General features: G+C 44.6%; 1 protein-coding gene across 2 annotated transcripts in view; it reads left to right on the top strand.

Moving 5' to 3' along the window:
- LOC115165020 (probable phospholipid-transporting ATPase IM) overlaps positions 1–25,774 on the top strand; it is a 69,035-nt gene extending 43,261 nt beyond the window's left edge. For both annotated transcript variants that reach the window (XM_029718032.1, XM_029718031.1), the window contains 24 exons: positions 2,009–2,070; positions 2,681–2,753; positions 2,972–3,042; positions 4,243–4,325; positions 4,725–4,883; positions 5,444–5,532; positions 5,702–5,895; positions 6,279–6,487; positions 10,641–10,684; positions 12,259–12,424; positions 15,407–15,595; positions 15,762–15,877; positions 16,493–16,657; positions 17,120–17,231; positions 18,023–18,128; positions 19,329–19,470; positions 19,928–20,111; positions 20,394–20,485; positions 20,645–20,776; positions 22,383–22,466; positions 22,650–22,895; positions 23,651–23,789; positions 24,956–25,086; positions 25,351–25,774. In XM_029718032.1, coding sequence (XP_029573892.1) covers positions 2,009–2,070; positions 2,681–2,753; positions 2,972–3,042; positions 4,243–4,325; positions 4,725–4,883; positions 5,444–5,532; positions 5,702–5,895; positions 6,279–6,487; positions 10,641–10,684; positions 12,259–12,424; positions 15,407–15,595; positions 15,762–15,877; positions 16,493–16,657; positions 17,120–17,231; positions 18,023–18,128; positions 19,329–19,470; positions 19,928–20,111; positions 20,394–20,485; positions 20,645–20,776; positions 22,383–22,466; positions 22,650–22,895; positions 23,651–23,789; positions 24,956–25,086; positions 25,351–25,662 — 3,300 coding nt within the window. In that variant the 3' untranslated portion in view covers positions 25,663–25,774. The remainder of the gene's footprint in view (positions 1–2,008; positions 2,071–2,680; positions 2,754–2,971; positions 3,043–4,242; positions 4,326–4,724; positions 4,884–5,443; positions 5,533–5,701; positions 5,896–6,278; positions 6,488–10,640; positions 10,685–12,258; positions 12,425–15,406; positions 15,596–15,761; positions 15,878–16,492; positions 16,658–17,119; positions 17,232–18,022; positions 18,129–19,328; positions 19,471–19,927; positions 20,112–20,393; positions 20,486–20,644; positions 20,777–22,382; positions 22,467–22,649; positions 22,896–23,650; positions 23,790–24,955; positions 25,087–25,350) is intronic.
- The last annotated feature ends 259 nt before the right edge of the window (positions 25,775–26,033 follow it).

Here is a 26,033-nt window from a genome sequence, read left to right as displayed (position 1 = left end):
AGAGTATTGTGGTTGTAGAGGAGAGTATTGTGGTAGTAGAGGAGAGTATTGTGTTGATGGTAGTAGAGGAGAGTGTTGTGGTAGTAGAGGAGAGTATTGTGGTAGTAGAAGAGAGTATTGTGGTAGTAGAGGAGAGTATTGTGGTAGTAGAGGAGAGTATTCTGTTGTGGTAGTCGAGGAGAGTATTGTGTTGATATTACTGCACTATGTGGATATTAATGCTCTATGTGGGTATTACTGCACTATGTGGGTATTACTGCACTATGTGGGTATTACTGCTATATGTGGGTATTACTGCTATATGTGGGTATTACTGCACTATGTGGATATTACTGCATGATGTGGATATTACTGCACGATGTGGGTATTACTGCACTATGTGGGTATTACTGCACTATGTGGGTATTACTGCACTATCTGGGTATTACTGCACTATGTGGGTATTACTGCTCTATGTGGGAACTGGAACACGCTTTCGTACACGTCATTCCAGAACATCCCAAACATGGTCAAAAGGTGACATGTCTGGTGAGTATACAGACCATGGAAGAACTGGGACATTTTCAGCTTCCAGGAATTGTGTACCGATCCCTGTGACATGGGGCCATGCATTATCATGCTGAAACATGAGGTGATGGCGGTGGATGAATGACACGACAATGGGTCTAAGTATCTCATCACGGTATGTCTGTGCATTCAAACTGCCATCGATAAAATGCAATTGTGTTTGTTGTCAGTAGTGTATGCCTGCCTATAACACAACCCCACCAACATCATGAGGCACTCTGTTCACAACGTTGACAAATCAGCAAACTGCTCGCCCACACGACGCCGTACCCACTGTCTGCCATCTGCCCGGTACAGTTGAAACTGGGATTCATCCGTCAAGAGCACACTTCTCCAGCTTGCCGGCGGCCATCGAAGGTGAGCATTTGCCCACTGATGTCGGTAAGACGCCGAACTAGAGTCAGGTTAAAATCCTGGTGAGGACGATGAGATTAGATCCGTGCTCATCGTCCACACCAGAATTTTGACCTGACTGCAGTCCCGTGTCGTTACCAACTTCAGTGGGCAAATGCTCAGTTCATCTTTCAATCACCCACGTGGGTATATGCTCCTAAAAACCAATGAGGAGATGGGAGAGGCGGGACTTGCAGCGCGTGACGAGACAAAAATAGAACCAGTTCTATTTTAGCGTCAGGTTACGCAGATGCTTGTTGACGTGCGCGAGCAGTATGAATGAAATGATTGAGTGACATGTAATTGTACATTTATTTTGGAATGCTGGCGCACGTAACACGAGCAGATTGGTCAACATGTTAGATGATCTGCCCTAACGTTGACAAATCATTCTGACGTGTTTTCATATGTTCTGTTGTTATGTTGTTCAAGCAGGAATCTAGATTCAAAACTAAAACTATATAAGGAAAATTATTTCGCAATTCCAGCGTAAACAAACATGTACTACTATTATTGTCTGTTATTGAGTGGATTGGCAACCTGATTCTGTAGCATTCTGGGAAGCGTGATGTAATTCTGTTACACGTTAACCTCAGTAGCAAAACAAGGGTCTGTTTGTTAGGTCGGGTGGCGACACTGCCTGCATCCCAAACTGCACCCTGTTCCCTATGTAGCGGACTACTTTTGACCTTGGCCCATAGACTCTGGTCAAAAGGTAGTGCAATACGGTGCCATTTGGGATGTAGTCAGTGACCTTTCTGTCTTCATGCTCATGGGCCACCACCCCATTGGTTGCTTTAGTGAGGTCATATTGTTTGGCTTGTCATAACTGGCTCTTGTTGAGGAGATGTTGACCATCTTTAGCGACACGGTGGTGGTGGGCAGTCATTTTGCTGGGTCGTCTTGTGAGACTCCAGACCCACTGACCTTTAAGCCAGAGAAAGATGTTTCCGATGGACAGAAGCCTTTGTAATGATTTAAGTGGAATGGAACACCCTCCATTCACAAGACAAGTCTAATGTTATTATAATCATGTCTGTCCTACTAGAACCGCCACAGGAGTGACAACCAGGTGAACAACCGGAAGGTCACAGTGCTCATCGATGGAGAGTAAGTCCATGAGATCTACTATTGGTTTCTAACACTTCATAATGAACACAACTCATAATGGCACACTGGTTGTGTGTGTGGTCACAGATTGTTTGCCCCTTCCTGCTCCCTGTCCCCAACCTGCTCTCTCCACTGTCTTCCACCAAAATCCATTTCCACAGCAAATGTGTCAGGTGTCACCTTCCGGAGACACCTGAAACCCCACCTCTTTAAGGAATACCTAGGATAGGATAAAGTAATCCTTCTAACCCCCCCCCCCTTAAAAGATTTAGATGCACTATCGTAAAGTGGTTGTTCCACTGGATATCATAAGGTGAATGCACCAATTTGTAAGTCGCTTTGGATAAGAGCGTCTGCTAAATGACTTAAATGTAAATGGGAAACTTCCCATCAGAGCAGCAGCCTAGATGATGAAAGGAAAATAGGCTGGACACAGATTTGACCCCTCCATACATTTTTTTTTTCTTCCTGATCCTAAAAAATAGAGGGAGGATGTCTACTGTCTTGAAAAATGTGAAACTTGAAATACTCTTCTTTTCTACCCCTCTTTCTCTCCCTCCCCTCCCCCACCCCACCCACTATCTCTCTCTCTCTCTCTCTCTCTCTCTAGACTACGGAGTGAAAAATGGATGGATGTTCATGTGGGTGACATCATCAAACTTGTAAACAACCAGTTTGTTACGGTGAGAACAGAACACTGAACCAGCCTTACTGTGTGTTCATTACAACATACCGTTTCACATCTAAAACATCCAGTACCTCACTGTTAGTCTTTTTCAGCTGCTATGATTCTGGCATAAGAGACCATCGTGATAGACTGGGTGTGAAACAGGTGCATATATTAGGTGTCTTTAATAGTCAGTGAATCTGACTATGTGAATCTCTCCCTCTGTGATTTCAGGCAGACCTGCTGCTGCTCTCTAGTAGTGAACCTCTCAACTTGGTCTACATCGAGACTGCTGAACTGGATGGGTAAGTGTGTGTGCGTGTCTGTTTGTTTGTTCATATACTGTACAAAGCCTGTGTCTATTTCATACCCATGTCTCTCCTGCTCCTATCGTCCTCTCCTCCTCCTCCTATCGTCCTCTTCTCCCTATTTCCTCTCCTCCTCTTCCTATCGTCCTCTTCTCCCTATCTTCCTCGTCTCCTCCTCTCCAGCAAGTGAAATTAGGAGGCTACAGATTGCACAGAACAAAGCAGCAAGGATTGTTTTAAGGTGGAGATATGGTTCTTCTATTGTAGTCATGCACAATGCTCTTGGTTGGTCATTAATCAACAAGATAATTGACAAAAACATGCTTATTTTATTTCATAATATACACCATTTAAAACGGCCAAACTCTATTCACAACAGTATTCAGTTGGTAAGAGACAGACATTCAGTAAATACTAGGAATAGATTGTCCACCATCTATGTGTTATCCAGACAGAAAAGAGAAATAGGCTAAAGAACATTTTGATTCAGAGCAATAATGTAAGTGGTGTTTAACTGGCGGCAGAGAAGTCAGACGCAGGAGAGAAATAACGGTTTCCAACGGCGCAGTTTATTACAAAAACCCCACCGGAAAACATAATAATAAAAATCAATGGGTAAACATAACCCGATGTACACCAGTACAGACGTACACAAACACTTACAATAAACAATCTCCGGCAAGGACATGCGGGGAAACAGAGGGTTAAATACACAACATGTAATTGATGGGATTGGAACCAGGTGTGTAGGAAGACAAGACAAAACCAATGGAAAATGAATCAATGATGGCTAGAAGGTCGGTGACGTCGACCGCTGAACACCGCCCGAAACAAGGGACCGTCTTCGGCGGAAGTCGTGACAAATAAAACAATTGAATAATTTATCTGAGCAAACCAGAAACCTTTCAATATATAAATTCAAACATTACTTTAGAACTGTTTAAAAATAATACATGGGAAGGTTGTGCTGGACTAATTGTAGATAAAGGAATCAATCTATAATTTCAGACTGTTAGAGTATTTATCTGGTCAATATGTCAGTGTATTATGTTTGTTTGTAACAGTGTGTTATATGTGAAAATGTGATCAAAATTATAAATTGTATTTTAATGTTTAAAGAACTCTTGCAAGATTAGTCCAAATGAGGACTAAAATAAATCCTAATCAAATCTCCCTCTCCTCTCCTCCTCCTCTCAGTGAGACTAATTTGAAAGTGAAGCAAGCTGTGACGGTCACAGGAGATATGGGGGACAACATCCATAACCTGGCCTCCTTCAATGGTGAGTCTCCCACAGGGAGGTGGTTATCTACTACATAGTTCTAATAAAGGTATACAGCTAATTGCCAGTCGAAAACATATATAGTTATGAACAACTAACCCGCACACTGACTCGGTACCGGTGCCCCCTGTATAGAGCCTCGTTATTGTTATTCTTATTGTGTTACTTTTTATTATTACTTTTTATTTTAGTCTACTTGGTAAATATTTTCTTAACTCTTCTTGAACTGCACTGTTGGTTAAGGGCTTGTAAGTAAGCGAATACACTTGTTGTATTCGGCGCATGTGAGAAATACATTTTGTTTTGAACTAGCTTGTAGATTAGGATGTTTAATCCTTATGATGGCCCACTCTCCTCTCCTACCTGACGAACCTTGCGTCTCCTCCCTACTCTCTGAAGGCGAGGTGAGCTGTGAGCCCCCCAACAACCGCCTGGACCGTTTCACAGGAACTCTGACTAACGCCGGTCAGAAATACTCTCTGGACAATGACAAGATCCTGCTGAGGGGCTGCACCCTCAGGAACACAGAGTGGTGTTTTGGACTGGTGCTGTTCGGAGGTGAGAGGGTAAAGGTCAGGACTGGTGTTGTTCAGAGGTGAGAGGGTAAAGGTCAGGACTGGTGCCCTTCAGAGGTGAGAGGGTAAAGGTCAGGACTGGTGCCCTTCAGAGGTGAGAGGGACTGGTGCTGTTCGGAGGTGAGAGGGTAAAGGTCAGGACTGGTGCCCTTCAGAGGTGAAAGGGTAAAGGTCAAGACTGATGCTGTTCGGAGGTGAGAGGGTAAAGGTCAGGACTGATGCTGTTCGGAGGTGAGATTTGAGAAGTTAGAGATGAGAGATCAGGACTGGTGCTGTTCGGAGGTAAGAGGTCAAAGAATAGAGGTCAGGACTGGTGCTGGTTCACAGGTCAGTTAGACTCAGCACGCCCTCTGCTGGCCAGTATAGATAATAAACCTCAACTACGAACACCTAACCCTGACTGACCAAATATAAATATTTCTTCTGTTATAATCTTCATGATTAGAAACTCTTCAAAAGGAAAGGAAATGAGGAAATGGAAATTCTCTAAATTGTCACATGTAGCCCCTTAAATACTAACCGTGTGATCCTTTTGTGGTCCAGGTCCAGAGACTAAGCTGATGCAGAACTGTGGGAAGACCACATTCAAGAGGACCAGCATCGACCGCCTGATGAACGTGCTCGTCCTCTGTGTGAGTCCAGCAGTAACATGTCCTGTACTTACAGCTCCCTGCACTCACTTAAACACGGACTCATATGATTTAGCTTATACAGTACCAGTTTTCCATGTTTATATCAAACATGTCACATGTTTATGTCTCTGTACCCATCTGTTGACCTATGTACCCTGTCTGCCAGTAGATATTTGGCTTCCTGGCATTCATGTGCACCATCCTGGCCATTGGCAACAGGATCTGGGAGCAGCTCTGGGGGTCAGAGTTCACGGCCTTCCTGCCCAGACAGGGGGGAGTTGATGCCCCCTTCTCCGGCTTCCTCACCTTTTGGTCCTACGTCATAATCCTCAACACCGTCGTACCCATCTCCCTCTACGTCAGGTCTGTCTGTCTCACTGTTCGTCAGGTCTGTCAGTCTCGCTGTTCATCAGGTCTGTCTGTCTCCCTCTACGTCAGGTCTGTCTGTCTCACTGTTCATCAGGTCTGTCTGTCTCACTCTACATCAGGTGTGTGTGTGTGTGTGTGTGTGTGTGTGTGTGTGTGTGTGTGTGTGTGTGTGTGTGTGTGTGTGTGTGTGTGTGTGTGTGTGTGTGTGTGTGTGTGTGTGTGTGTGTGTGTGTGTGTGTGTGTGTGTGTGAGAGAGAGAGAGAGCATCTGTTTTGCTGTGTAATTGCTTATTGGATTTATGCCTAATCGATATACCTTGCAGATACATTTCTGTTAAGGTTATGTGTAATGCCACTATCCCTGTGTGTGTGTTGTAGTGTGGAGGTCATCCGTCTGGGCAACAGTTTCTACATCGACTGGGACAGGAAGATGTACCATGCCCATAGTGACACCCCAGCCAAGGCCCGGACCACTACGCTGAACGAGGAGCTGGGTCAGATCAAATACGTCTTCTCTGACAAGACCGGAACACTCACTCAGAACATCATGACATTCAACAAGTGTTCCATCAACGGGAAGAGCTACGGTGAGGTTCAGATGGTACATAGGAAGAGCTACGGTGATGTTCAGATGGTACATAGGGAGAGCTACGGTGAGGTTCAGATGGTACATAGGGAGAGCTACGGTGAGGTTCAGATGGTACATATGAAGAGCTACGGTGAGGTTCAGATGGTACATAGGAAGAGCTACGGTGATGTTCAGATGGTACATAGGGAGAGCTACGGTGAGGTTCAGATGGTACATAGGAAGAGCTACGGTGAGGTTCAGATGGTACATAGGGAGAGCTACGGTGAGGTTCAGATAGTACATAGGAAGAGTTACGGTGAGGTTCAGATGGTACATAGGAAGAGCTACGGTGAGGTTCAGATGGTACATAGGGAGAGCTACGGTGAGGTTCAGATGGTACATAGGAAGAGCTACGGTGAGGTTCAGATGGTACATAGGGAGAGCTACGGTGAGGTTCAGATGGTACATAGGAAGAGCTACGGTGAGGTTCAGATGGTACATAGGGAGAGCTACGGTGAGGTTCAGATGGTACATAGGAAGAGCTACGGTGAGGTTCAGATGGTACATAGGAAGAGCTACGGTGAGGTTCAGATGGTACATAGGGAGAGCTACGGTGAGGTTCAGATGGTACATAGGAAGAGCTACGGTGAGGTTCAGATGGTACATAGGGAGAGCTACGGTGAGGTTCAGATGGTAAATAGGAAGAGCTACGGTGAGGTTCAGATGGTGCCTAGGGAGAGCTACGGTGAGGTTGATGGTACATAGGGAGAGCTACGGTGAGGTTCAGATGGTACATAGGAAGAGCTACGGTGAGGTTCAGATGGTACATAGGAAGAGCTACGGTGAGGTTCAGATGGCACATAGGGAGAGCTACGGTGAGGTTCAGATGGTGCATAGGGAGAGCTACGGTGAGGTTCAGATGGTACATAAGGAGAGCTACGGTGAGGTTCAGATGGTACATAGGAAGAGCTACGGTGAGGTTCAGATGGTACATAGAGAGAGCTACGGTGAGGTTCAGATGGTACATATGAAGAGCTACGGTGAGGTTCAGATGGTACATAGGGAGAGCTACGGTGAGGTTCAGATGGTACATAGGGAGAGCTACAGTGAGGTTCAGATGGTACATAGGGAGAGCTACGGTGAGGTTCAGATGGTACATATGAAGAGCTACGGTGAGGTTCAGATGGTACATAGGAACAGCTACGGTGAGGTTCAGATGGTACATAGGAACAGCTACGGTGAGGTTCAGATGGTGCATAGGGAGAGCTGCGGTGATGTTCAGATGGTGCATAGGGAGAGCTGCGGTGATGTTCAGATGGTACATAGGGAGAGCTACGGTGAGGTTCAGATGGTGCATAGGGAGAGCTACGGTGAGGTTCAGATGGTACATAAGGAGAGCTACGGTGAGGTTCAGATGGTACATAGGAAGAGCTATGGTGAGGTTCAGATGGTACATAGGAAGAGCTACGGTGAGGTTCAGATGGTACATAGAGAGAGCTACGGTGAGGTTCAGATGGTACATATGAAGAGCTACGGTGAGGTTCAGATGGTACATAGGGAGAGCTACGGTGAGGTTCAGATGGTACATAGGGAGAGCTACAGTGAGGTTCAGATGGTACATAGGGAGAGCTACAGTGAGGTTCAGATGGTACATATGAAGAGCTACGGTGAGGTTCAGATGGTACATAGGGAGAGCTACGGTGAGGTTCAGATGGTACATAGGGAGAGCTACAGTGAGGTTCAGATGGTACATAGGGAGAGCTACAGTGAGGTTCAGATGGTACATATGAAGAGCTACGGTGAGGTTCAGATGGTACATAGGAACAGCTACGGTGAGGTTCAGATGGTACATAGGAACAGCTACGTTGAGGTTCAGATGGTGCATAGGGAGAGCTGCGGTGATGTTCAGATAGTGCATAGGGAGAGCTGCGGTGATGTTCAGATAGTGCATAGGGAGAGCTGCGGTGATGTTCAGATAGTGCATAGGCAGGCAAGAAAGTGTGTATGGACAGACGCAGAAACACACGCACATTCATGTCACACACACACACAGAAGAACCATCATAACCCAAGACCAGCTCTGTTAATACCTACCATTGTGACAGTGAGTCGTCATAATGCTGCATCAAATGTACATTATCCTAGGGGCGTTGGCAGACACAATGTAAGTAACTTAATTGATGTCCCCTTAAATGCCCTGAATACCTTTGTTGATCCTACAGCTATTGTATGCGGTAATCATGAGCCTATGAACCAGAGTTACACTGTTAGCACTGAGGCAGTGTGTACTCGTAGGAAGACCACTTTGTGCAGCTCACCCTGCACTATCAGCTCCAATATAAATAACATGAGCAAGTCTGCATCTGATAAGTTTCCCAGTAAAGCATTAAAAACAAGCAAGCAACCCAGAAAAGTGCTAAAAATAGCCCATAATAACATCTGCAGCCTGAGAAAGAAGGTCCATGAAGTCAATAACTCGCTTGCAACAGATGACATTCATATTCTGACTATCTCTGAAACTCACTTAGATAATACCTTTGATGATACAGTGGTCGCAGTACATGGTTATAACATCTACCGAAAAGACAGAAATGCTAATGGGGGAAGTGTTGCGGTCTATATTCAGAACCACATTCCTGTAAAGCTTAGAGATGATCTAATGTTAAATATTGTTGAAGTAATATGGCTACAGGTTCATCTGCCTCACCTAAAGCCCATTCTGGTGGGAAGCTGCTTTAGACCACCAAGTGCTAACAGTCAGTGTCTGGATAATATGTGTTAAAAGCTTGATAATGTATGTGATATCAACAGAGAAGTATATTTTCTGGGTGACTTAAATATTGACTGGCTCTCATCAAGCTGCCCACTCAGGAAAAACTGTAACCAATGCCTGCAACAGCACAGGAATGAAATCATCAAGATGTATTGATCACATCTTTACTAATGCTGCAGAAATTTGCTTTAAAGTAGTATCCAAATCCATAGGATGTAATGATCACAATACAATAGCCATATCTAGGAAAACCAAAGTTCCAAAGGCTGGGCCTAATATAGTGTATAAGAGGTCATACAAGAAGTTTTGTAGTGATTCTTATGTTGATGATGTAAAGAATATTTGCTGGTCTGTGGTGTGTAATGAGGAGCAACCAGATGTTGCACTTGACACATTTATTAAATTGCTTATTCCAGTCACTAATAAGCACGCACCCATTAATAACTTCTCTGGGATCGGTGTCCCTTCCACGGGACTTTAAGCTTTGTATTTGGGACAAATCATTCACTACACCCCTAAACCTCAACTACGTCTCGTAATGAATAATGGGGAAATTGAGCAAGTTGAGGTGACTAAACTGCTTGGAGTAACCCTGGATTGTAAACTGTCATGGTCGAAACATATTGATATAAGAGTAGAATAAAGCGCTGCTCTGCCTTCTTAACAACACTATCAACAAGGCAGGTCCTACAGGCCCTAGTTTTGTCACACCTGGACTACTGATCAGTGGTGTGGTCAGGTGCCATAAAGAGGGACTTGGGAAAATTGCAGTTGGCTCAGAACAGGGCAGCACGGCTGGCTCTTAAAAGCACACGGAGAGCTAACATTCATGACATGCATGTCAATCTCTCATGGCTCAAAGTAGAGGAGATATTGACTTCACCATTACTTGTTTTTGTAAGAGGTGTTGACAAGCTGAATATACCGAGCTGTCTGTTTAAATGACTAGCACACAGCTCAGACACAAATGCATACCCCACAAGACATGTCACCAGAGGTCTCTTCACAGTCCCTAAGTCCAGAACAGACTATGGGAGGCGCACAGTACTACATAGAGCCATGACTACATGGAACTCTATTCCACATCAAGTAACTGATTCAAGTAGTAGAATCAGATTAAAAAAGCAGGTTAAAATACACCATATGGACCAGCGGGGACTGTGAAGCAACACAAACATAGGCACAGACATGAAAACACACACATGATAACATACGCACTATACACACACGTACACATGGACTTTGTGTTGTGAATTCTGTAATGAATGTATTGTAATGTTTTTCAAATGTTGCCGAACTCCAGGAAGCATAGCTGTTGCCTTGGCACGAACTAATGAGGATCTGTGATAAATACAAATACAAATACATTAACTCATCCAATATCCATCTTTTTTTCCAGGGGAAGTATTTGGCTACACTGGCCAGAGACAGGAGATCAACGAGGTGAGTATTAGATTTATGAGTACTTACTGCTAGTACTTACTGCTAGTACTTACTGCTAGTATTTAGTGCTAGTATTTACTGCTAGTACTTACTGCTAGTACTTACTGCTAGTACTTACTGCTAGTACTTACTGCTAGTATTTACTGCTAGTACTTACTGCTAGTATTTACTGCTAGTACTTACTGCTAGTATTTACTGCTAGCATTTACTGCTAGTACTTACTGCTAGCTAGTATTTACTGCTAGCTAGTATTTACTGCTAGTATTTACTGCTAGTACTTACTGCTAGTACTTACTGCTAGTATTTACTGCTAGTATTTACTTCTAGTATTTACTGCTAGTACTTACTGCTAGTATTTGCTGCTAGTACTTACTGCTAGTATTTACTGCTAGTATTTACTGCAAGTATTTACTGCTAGTACTTACTGCTAGTATTTACTGCTAGTATTTACTGCTAGTACTTACTGCTAGTATTTACTGCTAGTACTTACTGCTAGTATTTACTGCTAGTATTTACTGCTAGTATTTACTGCTAGTACGTACTGCTAGTACTTACTGCTAGTATTTACTGCTAGTATTTACTGCTACTACTTACTGCTAGTACTTACTGCTAGTACTTACTGCTAGTACTTACTGCTAGTATTTACTGCTAGTATTTACTGCTAGTACTTACTGCTAGTACTTACTGCTAGTACTTACTGCTAGTATTTACTGCTAGTACTTACTGCTAATACTTACTGCTAGTACTTACTGCTAATACTTACTGCTAGTATTTTCTGCTAGTACTTACTGCTAGTACTTACTGCTAGTACTGCTAGTACTTACTGCTAGTACTTACTGCTAGTACTTATTGCTAGTACTTACTGCTAGTTTTTACTGCTAGTATTTACTGCTAGTACTTACTGCTAGTACTTACTGCTAGTATTTACTGCTAGTATTTACTGCTAGTATTTACTGCTAGTACTTACCGCTAGTACTTACTGCTAGTATTTACTGCTAGTACTTACTGCTAGTATTTACTGCTAGTACTTACTGCTAGTACTTACTGCTAGTATTTACTGCTAGTACTTACTGCTAGTACTTACTGCTAGTATTTACTGCTAGTACTTACTGCTAGTATTTACTGCTAGTATTTACTGCTAATACTTACTGCTAGTACTTACTGCTAGTATTTACTGCTAGTACTTACTGCTAGTATTTACTGCTAGTACTTACTGCTAGTACTTACTGCTAGTACTTACTGCTAGTACTTATTGCTAGTACTTACTACTAGTTTTTACTGCTAGTATTTACTGCTAGTACTTACTGCTAGTATTTACTGCTAGTATTTACTGCTAGTATTTACTGCTAGTACTTACTGCTAGTATTTACTGCTAGTACTTACTGCTAGTACTTACTGCTAGTATTTACTGCTAGTACTTACTGCTAGTACTTACTGCTAGTATTTACTGCTAGTACTTACTGCTAGTACTTACTGCTAGTACTCCTAGTACTTACTGCTAGTCAAGAACATGAGTAGCACAAGGCTTTCTCTCTCTCTCTCTACTCTCTCTCTCTACACCCATTGTCCCCCAGAACACAGAGACAGTGGACTGGTCATTCAACCCTTTGGCTGATCATCACTTCTCCTTCCATGACCACTCCCTGGTGGAGGCTTTGAAGCTGGAGAGTCCTGAAGTCCAGTCCTTTTTCAGACTATTGGCCCTCTGTCACACTGTTATGGCTGAGGAGAAAATAGAAGGTGAGGAACGAGAGGAGAGGGGAGAAAGAGAGAGACAGAGAGAGAGAGTTTGTGATAGCGGGATGCATGTGTTTGTTAATGAAACAATTTTGAGATGTTGAGATTGTGTGTGTCTGAAAGGGAAGACTGTGTGTTTATCCAAAAAAGCGGGAGAGGGAGCGAGAGAAAGAGAGAGAGAGAGGCCTTTTCTTAATTGGATCTAAGATGGCGCTGACAGACATGGTGTCACGATTTCTGCCGAAGTCGATGCCCCTCCTTGTTCAGGTGGTGCTCGGCGGTCGACGTCACCGGTCTTCTAGTCATCACTGATCCATTTTTCATTTTCCATTGGTTTTGTCTGGTTTTACTACACACCTGGTTCCAATCCCATTCATTACATGTTGTGTATTTAACCCTCTGTTTTCCCGCACGTCCTTGTCCGAGATTGTTTTGTTTGTTATCGGTTTCGTGTATTTTGTATTGGTGAGCTACGGGTATTTTTTACCCATGTTATTTTTATATACGTTGGTTTTGGAGTTTGTGTTTGTTTATTCTTTATTAAATAACTCCAGTTATACCAAGTTGGTTTCTCCTGCGCCTGACTTCCTTGCCACCTACACACCTGTCGATGACACATGGTAAGCTCTGCTTCTAGCTTCTAAGCAATTTGGCAGTATTTCGTTTTTTTTGTGTTATTTCTTACATTATTAGCCAGAAAGTTTTGTTTTATTACAGCCTGAAATAACTTTTGGATATCAGTGGCGGTAACTCACCAGCATTACGACCAGAAATACAATTTTCCCAAATTGGATCCTTTGTTCGTACCCCCCAGTGCAATTTAACTTATCACAGAGGCTGCTACAAGACTCCGCCGGCAGATAAGAGGTATTCGGAGTGGACTTCTAGTCCGAATCAGGAAGCGTGCACACCATCCACGGCTTCCAAGTATTTTACTTGCTAATGTTCAGTCCTTGGACAATAAAGTCGATTGAGCTCAGGGCGAGGATCTCCTTCCAGAGAGACATCAGGGACTGTAACATACGCTGTTTCACGGAATCATGGCCCTCTCCGGATATACTGTCCCCATCCATACAGAGACAATGTAGAGTCGCAGTTCAACGGCTCAGACACGAGACGTATGTGGCAGGGTCTACAGACAATCACAGACTACAAAGGGAAAACCAGCCACGTCGCGGACACCAACGTCTTGCTCCCGAACAAGCTAAACACCTTCTTCGCCCGCTTTGAGCATAACACAGTGCCATCGACGCGGTCCGCTTCCAAGGACTGTGGGCTCTCCTTCACCGTGGCCGACATGAGTAAGACATTTAAGCGTGTTAACACTAGCAAGGATGCTGGCCCAGACGGTATCCCTAGCCGCATGCGCAGACCAGCTGGCTGGAGTGTTTACAGACATATTCAATCTCTCCCTATCTCAGTTTGCTGTCCCCACTTGCTTCAAGTTGTCCACCATTGTTCCTGTACCCAAGAAAGCAAAGGTAACTGAACTAAATGACTATCGCCCTATTGCACTCAACTGTCATCATGAAGTGATTTGAGAGGCTAGTTAAGGATCATATCACCTCCACCTTACCTGACACCCTAGACCCACTTTAATTTGCATACCGCCCAATAGATCCACAGATGATGCAATCGCCATTGCATCAGGGCCGCAGTGGAGAAGGTGAAAAGTTTTAAGTTCCTCGGCGTAGACATCACTGACAATCTGAAATGGTCCACCCACACAGACAGCGCCTCTTCAACCTTAGAAGGCTGAAGAAATTTGGCTTGGCCCGTAAGACCCTCACAAACTTTTACAGATGCACAGTTGAGAGCATCCTGTCAGCTGTATCACTGCCTGGTACTGCAACCGCACCGCCCTCAACCGCAAGGCTCTCCAGAGGGTGGTGCGGTCTGCCCAACGCATCCCCGGGGGCACACTGCCTGCCATCCAGGTCATCTACAGCACCCATTGACACAGGAAGGCCAAAAAGATAATCAAGGACATCAACCACCCGAGCTACTACCTGTTCACCCCGTTATCATCCAGAAGGCAAGGTCAGTATAGTTGCATCAAAGCGGGGACCGAGAGACTGAAAAACAGCTTCTATCTCAAGGCCATCCGACTGTTAAATAGCCATCACTAGCCATCTACGACCTGGTTACTCAACATCGCACTTTAGAGCCTGCTGTCCTGTATACAAAGACATGGAATCACTGGTCACTTTAATAATGGAACACTAGCCACTTTTATAATGTTTACATACTGCTTTAATAATTTAATATGTATGTACTATATTCTATTCTACTGTATTTTAGTCAATGCCACTCTGACATTGTTCGTCCTAATATTTATATATTTCTTAATTCCATTCTTTTACTTTTAGATTTGTGATTTGTGTGTATTGTTGTGAATTGTTAGATACTACTGCAATGTTGGAGCTAGGAACACAAGCATTTCGTTACACCTGCAATAACATTTGCTAAATGTGTGTATGTAACCAATAAAAATGTATTTGATTTGGATTTTCTCCAACTCCTGCATCCTTTCTCGCCTCCTTTGGAAAAAGGTCAAAGGTAATCGAGGAGCGGCGGTGAGGAGAGGGAGATCGTGGACGAAAATGTGCTTGTATGAAACGATACAATCCTTCTCCACTCACGCGTCATCAGGCACCTTTACAGGGGTGGATCCCAAATGAAATGTGTTACATGATGAAGTTAGTTGTTTTTAAATGTTTGCATGCTTTTCTCCTCTGACAAAACAAAAGCTGATTTCAAAATTCTTCCTAAGGACCCAGATATGATACACATGATCCTCAATGAAAAGTTGCTATCAAGGTGGGAAGAACACTGTTCCATTCGCCCACTAACAAATCGACATCTCCTCGAGCACTCGACCACTCATCGGTTTCTGGATCACAGAGCAGAGAGGATGTAGAGATGGAGAGAAAACTACACCCACTGACTCTAACAACAGGAAATGACTTCACTCCCTCTGTACAGGTGAGCTGCTGTACCAGGCCCAGTCCCCTGATGAAGGTGCCTTGGTAACCGCTGCACGCAATTTTGGCTTTGTGTTCCGCTCTCGCACGCCAGAGAGCGTCACCATCGTAGAGATGGGAGAACAACACAGTTACGAACTCCTCGCCATCCTTGACTTCAACAACGTCCGCAAGAGGATGTCCGTCATCGGTAAACACCCCTCTGGAAACACGTATCATGGTAGATTTAAGTTCATATCTGCTCATTGTAAGATGTCTATGCAAACATAATTCTTACTATAGTGTGTGTGTGTGTGTGTGTGTGTGTGTGTGTGTGCGTGTGCGTGTGCGTGTGTGCGTGTGCGTGCGTGTTACAGTGCGGAGTCCAGAGGGGAAGCTGTGTTTATACTGTAAAGGAGCAGACACCATGGTCTATGAGAGGCTGCACCAGTCCTGTACCAAGCTGATGGACGTCACCACTGAACACCTCAATGTAAGTGTGTGTGTGTCAGAGGAGGCTGGTTGGAGGAGCTATAAGAGGAAGTTGTAATAAATCGAATGGTATCAAACACATGGAAACATTGATTCTGTTCCAACCATTACATTGAGCCCCTCCTCTTATAGCACCTCCCACCAGCCTCCTCTGGTGTGTGTGTGTGCATGTGCATCTGCGTGTGAGTGTGCGTGTGTGTCTGTGTAGGAGAGAGGGGGAGACAGAGAGAGGTGGAGAGTTAGAGGCGGAGACAGAGAGAGGCGGAGACAGAGAGAGGCGGAGACAGAGAGAGGCGGAGACAGAGAGAGGCGGAGACAGAGAGGGGCGGAGACAGAGAGGGGCGGAGACAGAGAGGGGCGGAGACAGAGAGGCGGAGACAGAGAGAGGCGGAGACAGAGAGAGGCGGAGACAGAGAGAGGGGGAGACAGAGAGAGGGGGAGACAGAGAGAGGGGGAGACAGAGAGAGGGAGACAGAGAGAGGAAGAGCGAGAGAGAGAGTCTGAGTGTGTATTGCCTCTCTCTTCCTCCCTGTACTTCTGTGAAAGAGTGGCTGAAAATATAAACCATCCAAATCACGTTCCATAAAAATGATGTGTGTGTGTTCTGTCCCTACAGGAATTTGCTGGTGAGGGTCTGCGGACCCTGGCTCTAGCCTATAAGGACCTGGATGAGGAATACTTCAGCAGCTGGAAACAGCGCCACCATGAGGCCAGCACAGCCCTGGAGGACAGAGAGGACAAACTAGACGTGCTCTATGAGGAGATAGAGAAAGACCTGATGGTAGGAAGGAGTTAAACACACCCGATTGGGCTACCATTTAACACACACAATCCAGTGAAATGTGTAAATAAACTCCCCAATTAAAAGTTCCTACTTAATTTCATATTTTAACAGCAAATTAACTCTGAACCAGGGTCAGTTTAGCTTTGATAGATTAAAGATATAAAAAGACCTGATGGTATTTCCTGAACACTGAACCAGGGGCAGTTTTAGCTCTTACTGATAGAGAAAGGATTGTAATTAAATGTGTGTGTGTGTGTGTGTGTGTGTGTGTGTGTGTGTGTGTGTGTGTGTGTGTGTGTGTGTGTGTGTGTGTGTGTGTGTGTGTGTGTGTGTGTGTGTGTGTGTGTGTGTGTGTGTGTGTGTGTGTGTGTGTGTGTGTGTGTGTGTGTGTGTGTGTGTGTGTGTGTGTGTGTGTGTGTGTGTGTGTGTGTGTGTGTGTGTGTGTGTGTGTGTGTGTAGTTGCTGGGAGCTACCGCCATAGAGGATAAGCTCCAGGATGGTGTGCCACAGACCATCGAGCAGCTTGCCAAAGCTGACATCAAGATCTGGGTGCTCACTGGCGACAAACAGGGTTAGTCACCAAGCAACATACTCTCAGCTATCTGCCTCACATATAACGGAATAATAATAAGTTTTCCCAGAGAGTCCTCGCAAAATTCTTGCGTGAGAAATTGCTCTTTGCAAAGAAGCAAATGTATTTATTTATTTTTCCAATTTTAATTGAAGATAATAACTGTAAGGTACTTAATTGTTACCCAGATTTGATGTTAAGATCAAATGGCTGCATTGGACCTTTAAAGTGTTGGTAAAAATGAATAATTTTTATCTTATTTTGAACAACGATGTTGTTGTTTCATCCAAACCATCAAGGTATTTAAGCCACGTCGATCTCTATGTCTAACCCAGAGGAGGCTGGTGGGATGGGGCTGCAGGAGGACGGGCTCATAATATTGGTAAAAATGGAGTGAATGTAACGGTATCATACGCACTGTTTTCATGTTTGATACTGTTCCATTCACCCCATTCCAGTCCCCGATGTTCCATAAGGTGTATTTCTACTTGTTTTTATTAAATCTGATTGTACTGCTTGCATCAGTTACCTGATGTGGAATAGAGCTCCATGTAGTCATGGCTCTATGTAGTACTGTGCGCCTCCCATAGTCTGTTCTGGACTTGGGGACTGTGAAGAGACCTCTGGTGGCATGTATTTGATACCATTTTACTCATTCCGCTCCAGCCATTACCACGAGCCCATCCTCCCCAATTAAGGTGCCACCAACCTCCTTTGATGTGTAGGACCATATGTCCACATCACTGTGTCTGTCTCCACCTATCATATTGTGTGTTTTTGTCATGTGACAGAGACGGCGGAGAACATTGGCTACTCCTGCAACATGCTGCGAGAGGAGATGAACGACATTTTCATCGTGTCGGCCAACAACTCAGACGATGTCAGACAGGAACTGAGGTCAGAGGGTGTGACATCAGAACCACATAACCCTGCCCGCCTCAATACTAACACCATTTGTCCAGGGTTTAGTTCCTACCCAGCACCAATGCACCTTATTCAACTAATAATGGCATTTAATAGAGACTGATTAGTTGACTGGTTGTAAAGTGGGATTGGAACAATGCCTGTCATTGCTGCAGTTCTTTAGAACCAGAATGAACCATCACATCCCATCCCCGGATGATAACACCCCATCCCACGTTGATAACATCCCATCCCAGGTTGATAACATCCCATCCCAGGTTGATAACATCCCATCCCAGGTTGATAACATCCCATCCCAGGTTGATAACATCCCATCCCGGGTTGATAACATCCCATCCCAGGTTGATAACATCCCATCCCAGGTTGATAACATCCCATCCCAGGTTGATAACATCCCATCCCAGGTTGATAACATCCCATCCCAGGTTGATAACATCCTATCCCAGGTTGATAACATCCCATCCCATCCCAGGTTGATAAGATCCCATCCCAGGTTGATAACATCCCATCCCAGGTTGATAACATCCCATCCCAGGTTGATAACATCCCATCCCACGTTGATAACATTCCATCCCAGGTTGATAACATCCCATCCCAGGTTGATAACATCCCATCCCACGTTGATAACATCCCATCCCAGGTTGATAACATCCCATCCCATCCCAGGTTGATAACATCCCATCCCACGTTGATAACATCCCATTCCATCCCAGGTTGATAACATTCCATCCCAGGTTGATAACACCCCATCCCAGGTTGATAACATCCCATCCCAGGTTGATAACATCCCATCCCACGTTGATAACATCCCATCCCAGGTTGATAACATCCCATCCCACGTTGATAACATCCCATCCCAGGTTGATAACATCCCATCCCAGGTTGATAACATCCCATCCCAGGTTGATAACATCCCATCAAACGTTGATAACATCCCATCCCATCCCAGGTTGATAACATCCCATCCCATCCCAGGTTGATAACATCCCATCCCATCCCAGGTTGATAACATCCCATCCCATCCCAGGTTGATAACATCCCATCCCAGGTTGATAACATCCCATCCCAGGTTGATAACATCCCATCCCACGTTGATAACATCCCATCCCAGGTTGATAACATAGACATGGTGGAATAGAATGACATGAAAGGATTAGTTTTGTATTGAACCAGGAATGCATGGAGCACCATGAAACCAGGTGCAGAGGAGGCGGCCAACTTCATGCCAGAGAGGACGCTGGGTAACAAGCCGAAGGTGGTCAGGGACGAGGAGGTGAACGGGGATTATGGCCTGGTCATCAACGGACACAGTCTGGTGAGACACTACAGTCCTATTTACTGTAGTCTGGTGAGACACTACAGTCCTATTTACTGTATATCAGTCTGGTGAGACACTACAGTCCTATTTACTGTAGTCTGGTGAGACACTACAGTCCTATTTACTGTAGTCTGGTGAGACACTACAATCCTATTTACTGTAGTCTGGTGAGACATTACAGTCCTATTTACTGTAAATCTTGCACTAACATGAGCCCTGATTCCTTGTTGTGTGAAATATCTGATTGTGCCCATATTTTAGACAGATAAGACACATTTTTTGACAGATAAGACACATTTGTGACAGATAAGACACATGTTAAAAGGATTAGATACATTTTAGACATTTGATCTGATTCTGATCAGTTTAATAGGATCTGGGACATCCATATTTGATCTGTTACCATTAGATTAGACTGTACTCTAACCTACCCTCTCTCCCCCTCCCCCACCAGGCCTATGCCCTAGAGCGTAGCATGGAGCTGCTGTTCCTGCGTACAGCCTGTCTGTGTAAGACAGTGATCTGCTGCAGAGTGACTCCACTACAGAAAGCCCAGGTGGTGGAGCTGGTCAAGAAATACAAACAGGCCGTCACTCTGGCCATAGGAGACGGGGCCAACGACGTCAGCATGATTAAAGGTAACTTACAATATACTGTCCAAAATGACACCCTATCACCTAGATAGTGCACTGCTTTTGACCAGGGTCCATATAGGAGCACCCTTTGACTACAGATCTGGGATCAGATAACTACACCAGTCAAATACTTAACCATGTGGAGTGTTAGGGAAAAACAGACTCTGTATGATTATGCAGCAGAGAACCCTCTGAGCCCAACGGTCCTGAACAATGTTTACCTTCTCTCTCCTTTCCCCCTCTTTCTTCCCCTTTCTCTCCCTCTCCTCCCCTCGCTCTCTCCAGCTGCTCATATAGGTGTAGGTATAAGCGGTCAGGAAGGGATGCAGGCAGTCCTCTCTTCAGACTACTCCTTTGCTCAGTTCCGCTTCCTGGAGGTAAGAGGGCCACGGACACATCAGTGACGTTTTTAAATCACAATGCAAAAACCCACGTTTTTATCTTGGAATCTTATCAGTGATTTAATGTTCTATTAGTCTGTTGTTTGTACGATTTAAAATAACGTTTTTTTTGTTTTGTTTTCATTTAATTGACAGCGCCTCCTCCTGGTCCACGGTCGCTGGTCCTACCTGAGGATGTGTAAGTTCCTGCGTTACTTCTTCTACAAGAACTTCACCTTTACCTTCGTCCACTTCTGGTACGGCTTCTTCTGCGGATTCTCAGCACAGGTAAGAGGGAGAGGGGAGAGTAGAGAGAGGGGGGGAGAAAAGGGGAGAGAGAGGAGAGAGGGGGGGAGAAAAGGGGAGAGTAGAGAGAGGGGGGGGGGAGAGGGGAGAGAGAGGAGAGGGGAGAGAGAAGAGGGGAGAGAGGGGAGAGAGGGGGGGAGAAGAGGGGAGAGGGGGGGAGAAGAGGGGAGAGAGAGGAGAGAGGGGGGGAGAAGAGGGGAGAGAGGAGAGAGGGGGGGAGAAGAGGGGAGAGAGACCCTGCATGTTTTCATTTCTTCAACTTCAGTCAACCCAACGTTGAATTCCAAAGCAACTCGTTTACTCCTCTACTTCTATTTCTTTAAAGCCCCGTGCAGCCATGCCCCGTGCAGCCATGCCCCGTGCAGCCATGCCCCGTGCAGCCATGCCCCGTGCAGCCATTAGATATTTAAATCATCGCTGTATTTCTAATAAATCACTGTGTGTGTGTGTTAGTTTCATGAAAATAACTCCAAATATATGTTTAGTCATTTATTTCATATAATTGCTATATTGTATTTACTTTACCACCATGGCCTATTTATTGCCTTTACCTCCCTTATCTCACCTCATTTGCTCACATTGTATATAGACTTATTTTTCTACTGTATTATTGACTGCATGTGTAACTCTGTGTTGTTGTATGCGTCAAACTGCTTTGCTTCATCGAGGCCAGGTCGCAGTTGTAAATGAGAACTTGTTCTCAACTTGCCTACCTGGTTAAATAAAGCTGAAAAAAAAAAATCCCTGAGCCTCCTTTTGCCATTGAACTGCTCAGTCTGGTCGTGTGGGCGTGTTGATACAAACGCTTATTTTTTTACATACACAGCCCTGATTGGCAGATAGAATCATCTAGAGAGCCTACCCCGCTTACCCCTTCAAAGTAGGAGGATACACATGCAAATAACAGATGACTGGTCATTGGTCAGAATAATCCCATCAGATTGTGATGGAATGCTGTCAGACAACAACAACAACAAAAAAGCTCTAAAAAAAGTGGCACAGTGGTCTAAGGCACTGCATTACCGGCCGTGACCGGGAGTCCCATAGAGCGGCGCACAATTGGTCCAGCGTCGTCCGGGTTAGTGGAGGGTTTGACCGGGGGGGTGGGGCTTTACTTGGCTCATCGCGCTCTAGCGACTCCCTGTGACGGGCCAGACGCCTACGAGATGACTCGGTCGTCAGTTGAACGGTGTTTCCTCCGACACATTGGTGTGGCTAGCTTCCGAGGTTAAGGGAGAGGGTGTTAAGAAGCACATTTTGGTGGGTCATGTTTCGGAGGACGCATGAACTTCGAACTTCGCCTCTCCCGAGCCCATTGGGAAGACGCAGCGATGAGACAAGATCGAAATCACGAAATTGTGGAGAAAAAGTGTGTAAAAAATTCAAATTAATAAACTCTTACACTAAAAGGGCATTATCATCATTTACACCATTTCAGAGTGTTATTTCGACCTTGTAGTATGGAAACCTATTTTAAAAAATTACAAGAAAATCCCGTTTTTGACTGCACTCTCCCTTTAACAACTGTTCAGTATTTTCAGATATATAAAGTTATTTGTCTGTGATGATCTGATTGTGTTTCTGCCAGACGGTGTATGATGAGTGGTTCATCACGTTGTATAACCTAGTCTACACAGCACTTCCTGTACTGGGTATGAGTCTGTTTGACCAGGTAAAACGTGTGTGATGTCAATGTGTTCATGTGTGTGTGCAGGAATTAATGTGTTCATGTGTGTGTGCAGGAATTAATGTGTTTATGCAATATGCTTGTGCATTTCTGGTGTTTCTCCCACACATTTAGATTTGTGTTATTGAGAATGTTTTTCTTACCTCACTGTCTCCCCCCTGTGTCTAGGATGTGAATGACATGTGGAGTTTCCAGCACCCCCAGCTGTACGTTCCAGGCCAGATGAATCAGTACTTCAGTAAGACAGCCTTCTTTAAGTGTGCCCTCCACAGTATCTACAGCTCAGTAGTGCTGTTCTTCATCCCCTACGCTGCCATGTACGACACGGTCCGAGACGACGGGCAAGACATTGCTGACTACCAGTCCTTCGCCCTGCTGGCACAGACCTGTCTGGTCATCACTGTCTGTATACAGGTACAGTACACTACAATACATTAGAGTACAGTACAATAAATTACATTTAAGTACAGTACAATATAATACAATACAATACATTACAGTACATTACATTACAGTACAATACAATACATTAGAGTACAGTACAATAAATTACATTACAGTAAAATAAAGTACAGTACAATACAATACATTAGAGTAGAGTAAAATACATTACATTACAGTACAATAAATTACACTACAGTAAAATACATTACAGTATGGTACAATGCATTACACTACAGTACAATAAATTACATTACAGTAAATTACATTACAGTGCAATACATTACAGTACAGTACAATATATTACAGTACAGTACAATACATTACAGTACAGTACAATACATTACAGTACAATACATTACAGTACAAGATATTACAGTACAGTATAATACATTACAGTAGAGTACAATCCATTACAGTACAGACGGTACAATACATTACAGTACAATACATTACAGTACAATCCATTACAGTACAGACGGTACAATACATCGGGACCACAGTCAAGTACTGGAAAAAATGTAATCAATGTAAAATGGACCCAGATAAAAAAATATTTCTTATTTCTAAACTTTGACTTGAGAAAGCTAGACTCTAATTTCTATGGTGAACTACCTGCCCTAATTGAAAACTGTTAGTCCATTGACATGTCCGTGTGCCTGTCTGTCATTGCTTGTCAGTCTGTGTCCGTCTTTATTCATCAGATGTATATTTCCCCCCCCCCCCAGCTGTGTCTGGACATGTCCTACTGGACAGCGGTGAACCACTTCTTTGTGTGGGGGAGTCTGGTCATGTTCTTTACTGTCACCTTCACCATGTACAGCAACGGCACGTACCTCATCATCCCTGCATCCTTCCCCTTCATCGGTGAACAGCGCCCTCACTACACACCACTACACACCACTACACACCACTACACAACACACCACTACACTATACAACACACCACTACACACCACTACACAACACTACACTACACACCACTACACTATACAACACACCACTACACTATACAACACACCACTACACAACACAACACTATACAACACACCACTACACTATACAACACACCACAACACACCACTACACTATGCAACACACCACTACACTATACTACACACCACTACACTATACAACACACCACTACACTATACAACACACCACAACACACCACTACACTACACACCACTACACTATACAACACACCACTACACACCACTACACTACACACCACTACACTATACAACACACCACTACACACCACTACACTACACACCACTACACTATACAACACACCACTACACTATACAACACACCACAACACACCACTACACAACACAACACTATACAACACACCACTACACTATACAACACACCACAACACACCACTACACAACACAACACTATACAACACACCACTACACTATACACCACACCACTACACTATACAACACACCACTACACACCACTACACAACACAACACACCACACAACACACCACTACACTATACAACACACAACTACACTACACTACACACCACTACACACCACAACACACCACTACACTACACAACACACCACTACACACCACTACACTATACAACACACCACTACACTATACAACACACCACTACACACCACAACACACCACTACACACCACTACACTATACAACACACCACTACACTATACAACACACCACTACACACCACAACACAACACTACACACCATAACACAACACACCACAACACACCGCACTACACACCACTACACCACACTACACACCACTACACTACACAACACAACACACCACACCACACCACTACACTACACAACACACCACACCACTACACAACACAGCACAACACACCACCGCACTACACTACACAAAACTACACAACACAACACATCACTGCAAAACTATCTTGAGCCAGGACAAACTCTAGACAGGTTGTTGTTGTGTGTGTGTGTGTGTGTGTGTGTGTGTGTGTGTGTGTGTGTGTGTGTGTGTGTGTGTGTGTGTCCTGCATCAGGCACAGCCAGGAACTCCCTGAACCAGCCCAACGTGTGGCTGACCATCCTGCTCACCTCCATCCTCTGTGTACTTCCTGTGGTTGCCTACCGCTTCCTGTTAATACAGCTCCGCCCCACTATCAACGACAAGGTGGGACCATTGACCAATCACACGTTGTCTTCTAGGAACACTGACCAATCACACGCTGTCTTATTGGAACACTGACCAAAAGGTCTTATTTCAAAATGATGAACAATAAGTGGAAATCTGACCTACAATCCTAGTCCCAAAATACCACCCTATTCCCTATATAGTGCACTACTTTTGACCAGGGCCCATTATGGGTATAGGGTGCCATTTGTGGCACATCCCTACTGAATCTAAGATTAAGCCTATCCCTCCCATTTCCACCAGGTGATGTTCAAGGTGAGACAGGCCAAGGCCGCGCCCCCTCCATTAGCCCACCGTGTCCGGATTCGCCACACCAGCACCCGCCGTTCCGGCTACGCCTTCTCGCATGCGGCGGGCTACGGGGACCTGGTGACGTCCAACCGTTTTCTGCGCCGTCCCGCCGTCACACTCACCACCGCTTTCACCCCTCTGGGACGCACCACAGGGTTCAGCCCCACGGGACGCTCAGCTGGATACAGCCCCACTGGGAACGCTCTGAACTCCAGACCACAGGATGTGGAGGTGACATCACTGCAAATGTACCACAGGATGTGAGACCCCGCTTTCTGATGTACCGCGCTATGCCCGCCTTACGTCAGATAAGATTCATATACTAGCCACTTCTGAGACTCACTTAGATAATTAATTTGATATACAGCAGTAGCAATACAAGGATATAACATCGATAGAAGAGACAGGAATGTTTATGGGGAGGTGTTGCAATATATATTCAGAGCCATATCCCTGTAATGCTTAGAGAAGATCTTATGTCAAGTCTTTTCTTTAGGGGTGTTGCTATAGGCCATCAAGTGCTAACAGTCAGTATCTAAATAATATGTGTGAAATGCTTGATAGTGTATGTGATGTAAACAGAGAGGTCTGCTTTCTTGGGGACCTGAATATTGACTGGTTTCCATCAAGCTGTC

The sequence above is a fragment of the Salmo trutta genome, chromosome 27, assembly GCF_901001165.1.
Source record: "Salmo trutta chromosome 27, fSalTru1.1, whole genome shotgun sequence".
Lineage (NCBI taxonomy): Eukaryota > Metazoa > Chordata > Actinopteri > Salmoniformes > Salmonidae > Salmo > Salmo trutta.
This window is presented reverse-complemented; position numbering and strand designations above follow the sequence as displayed.